Source organism: Anoplophora glabripennis, unplaced genomic scaffold (assembly GCF_000390285.2).
Source record: "Anoplophora glabripennis isolate ALB-LARVAE unplaced genomic scaffold, Agla_2.0 scaffold3179, whole genome shotgun sequence".
Lineage (NCBI taxonomy): Eukaryota > Metazoa > Arthropoda > Insecta > Coleoptera > Cerambycidae > Anoplophora > Anoplophora glabripennis.
In genome coordinates, this window is record NW_019419259.1 from 1 (window position 1) to 3,812 (window position 3,812).

General features: G+C 32.2%; 1 protein-coding gene across 1 annotated transcript; it reads right to left on the reverse strand.

Moving 5' to 3' along the window:
* Window positions 1-1,137: 1,137 nt before the first annotated feature.
* On the reverse strand, window positions 1,138-2,496 carry LOC111692749 (bone morphogenetic protein receptor type-1B-like; the record flags this gene model as incomplete). Its single annotated transcript, XM_023456858.1, has 3 exons — window positions 1,138-1,321; window positions 1,583-1,975; window positions 2,315-2,496. Coding segments are annotated over 3 exons (759 nt in total), but the record flags the coding sequence as incomplete, so codon positions are not given.
* Window positions 2,497-3,812: the final 1,316 nt, after the last annotated feature.

Genomic DNA, 3,812 nt, shown 5'->3' on the forward strand with positions numbered 1-3,812 from the left:
TATTTCATAGAGGGCGCTAGTTATCCTACATTCCTATTACATTTTAAATTCTAATTTTTTTAAGGTTAGGTTTTTTATCATTCGGGCTCCGCAATATCTAATGTACAATTTTATTTTTTAAAAACAATGTGCTCTTGTCAGAATTTCCTAATGTGGATGGTTTTCGAGAAAAAAGGCTTTTAATTGAACTCTTACAACATTACGGTGTATAAAATAAGTGACTTTTCTCAAAGTAGGCTTATGTCAAAACTTATTGACGGATGTCTCATAAACAACCGCATACATTCTCAGTAATATTTTAAACTCTATTTAAGTTTATATCAACATTTTAGTGATTTTTAGTGACCGTAGTTAATAACGACTAATTACAGTCACTAAAATTTTGGTATAAAATTAATTATGTTTAAAATATTACTAAGAATTTATGCGTTGTTTATGAATAAATAAGTTTTGACATAAGCCTATTTTGAGGAAAGTCACTTATTTTATACACGGTAGTATTGTACGAGTTCAATTAAATGCCTTTTTTCTCGAAACCCGTCCACATTAGGAAATTTCTAACAAGAGTACATCATTTTTAGAAAATAAAATTGGACATTAGACACTGGAGCTCGATTGGTAAAAAACCAAACCCTAAGAAAATTAGAACTTAAAATGTAATAGGAATGTAGCATGACTAGCGCCCTCTATGAAATATCCAAAAAATAATTAGACCTGAGTATTTGGCGTCCTTAAAAACCCCGGAATACCAAATTTCATAAAAATATTTCCGACCATTTGGAAATTTTCGTAAATATTTTAATTTAAAAATGTTATTATGTCGCTCTGTATATCGAAAACAAGAGGTGATAGTTCATAACACAAAAAAAAATCTTATTTTTTTGTTGTACTATCACCCCTTGTATTTACGGGAGGTCTTTCTGAAACACCCTGTATATAAGGTGTATCATTTTATTTTGTAATTACTAGAAAGCCACCGAGGTGATTCTATTTAAATTTGGCTCGCATTATCTCAAAAGCAAAGTATTACTGGACACAGATTTATTTATTTATTTGAGAACACGAAAATTTGGCCAATTATTTTAGTTACACCCTAAAGTTAACAGTTGCTTTCTTCAACCTAACCTAACTACTTGCCATTGATATCGGCCGCTATAAAACCCAGGACATTTTCGTGCCTCATCAACACAGTCTGGTATATTTCCGTTTCTCTAAACCAAGAGTCTTCTTCGGTGCTGAAAAAAACCTTGACGGCGACTTTTTCTTCCCTCCATTTACCCAAACAAACCTCACTAAATCTGCCTTTGCCTATAGAGATACCCTAAAATCGATAATTATTAAAAATACTTATAGAATGCTGAAGCTCATTGCAATTACAGAGAGCAGGTATAAAAGGTATTAGTTAACTTCTTTTTGTCAAAAATAAGGAAATAACTTAGTTCAGTCCTATAATAGAAACATTTATCCTTATTTTTAGACAGCAAAATTAAACATACGTGGCGACTTCCATTATAAATACCCTGTATAATAAACAACAGGTGCACTCTCCACTATGTTATAAACTTCACAAATTCGTACTGACCATTTCAATTTGCTTGGCGATTGTTCTCTGGACCATCATGGGCAAGCCAGATCCGGATCCACTCGACTGTTCAATGAGCTCTGCTATTCTCCCCACTTCTTTGTCGTCCGCAACGTCATTGGTCACCACGTTATTGTTTACCCTTCCATTTTTCTCCGTCTTTATTCCTAGTTTCTCTTTCTTTCTGTACATTACAAAAACGCTGGTTAGGATGAGGATCACTACGAAACAGCTAACTATTGAAGACATCATCACCATGAACGACAAGCTCTGGAAGTAACTCGTGGAGATTTTCTCCACGTACATGGGAAAGAGGTCCTTGTTGCAGAAATCTTCGTCGTCGCAACACCCAATCAATTTGGTTTTCGCGTGGGGTACCAAGTTACCTTTACACTAAAAAAAATAAATATGGTGAACGATTTTTTTCGGGACTTGAATATTAACATGTCTTTCTCGTGACCACCGATTTGTTGTAGGAAGAATAAAAAAATTGCATGATAAAAGTAGTTTTTTTATGGGCACTGAATACGAATCTTATTTTTTTAATCAAATAAATAGTAGTGTTATAATTAAATTTTAAAACTGCAAATGATTTGGTAAAAACAGATTGCTTTTGTATAACTAGCGACGTATCACCATACTTATCACTGTGGTGGAAGCGCCGAACATAACGAAAAACATTCAATCATTTCTTAAAAAATATTTCTTACGCGAAGTATTTTCTTTACTAACCTGCATCAAACCGCTTTCACCGGCCCCGAAACATCCGTAGGACAAAAAAGGATAGTCGTATCCATACTCGTCTACTAAAATTTCCACGGAAGTGAAGCATTTTCCGCCTAAATTAACTTGACAGATACCTTGTTCCTCGCGTGAAGGGCAATGTTCTTCACAGTAGCAATGTAGGGTTTGATCTGCAAACCAGTAATATTTATTTTAAAAATGGAAATAAGTGGCAAATTTCACTTTTTCTACTGCCCACGAAAATTTAGACGACAAATCGGAATATTATTTATTTTATATTGTAGGCAATTAAATTACCTACAATTTAAGGTATCTAGAATCAATTTTCACTAATTTGTTAATTGTAAAATAAAGCTCGAACACGGAAATATCAGATTTCTAAGATTGCGCATTATTATTGCAAAAAGCGATGCATGTTGATGAAATTTATGGAAAAGACGGTCAATCCAATGACCAACCAACATGTGCGCCATACCCCGATTCAATTGATCGTGAAATTATTGCTTCAGCTGTTTATTAATTATTACATTTGATACAGGGTGATTCACAAACGGTGAACAAAAATAAAACCTCGTATTCTTTAGTGAATTTTAAAATAAGTCTTTCGTATAAAGTATTTATCTAAGACGCTTCTTTAAAAAGATACAGAGTGTTAAACTTCAGAAAATATTTTTAATTTCTTTAAATAATTTAAAAAGTAGTAAATGAAATAATTTGGGCACATATATTTATGTAAACATTGTCCAAAATATGAGATCTCTTCCTAAAATTTAGATGTTCCGGTGGCAGATATACAGGGTATCGATGGCACATTTTTCTATATAAAATGGTACGCCACTGCTTTATGGTACCAATCATGATATTTTCGGATTTGTCTTTCATTTTTCTACAAATTACTATGTTGTTTTTCGAAAAGAGTCTGATTTTCGAGTAAAACTTAAAAAACGAACTGAAAACATCGGATCTCAACCTACTAGATTTCTTTTTGTGGGGTGCTGTTAAACGAGTGGTATAGAGTGAACAAATTAATACCCCTATGCAGTTAGAAGAAAGAATAAATAATGCATTTCATCAGATTTTTCAGAAAAAACTCCTCAGATTTTGAACAATGTTTACATAAATACGTGAACAATTTCAAATTATTTCACTTACTAATTTTTAAATTATTTAAAAAAATTAAAAATATATTTTTAAACGAAACGACTTAATAAAACTTTTATAGGAAAAACTCCCCTTAAAATTCACCACAGAATGCGAGGCTTCATTTTTGGCATTCCCTATAGCTAAAATCAATAACTTATTAGATATTTACCATTTAATAACAAAGAGAGTTTTTAAAAAATTCCTATTATAACAAGTTGGCCCTGGGCAAATGACNTTCAGGGGACATTTGTCATTTCGGATATATTCTTTATTACATTGTATCGAAAATATGCTGCTTCGCATACTTAGTTAACAAAAATGTACATTTTTCATTAGATATGCA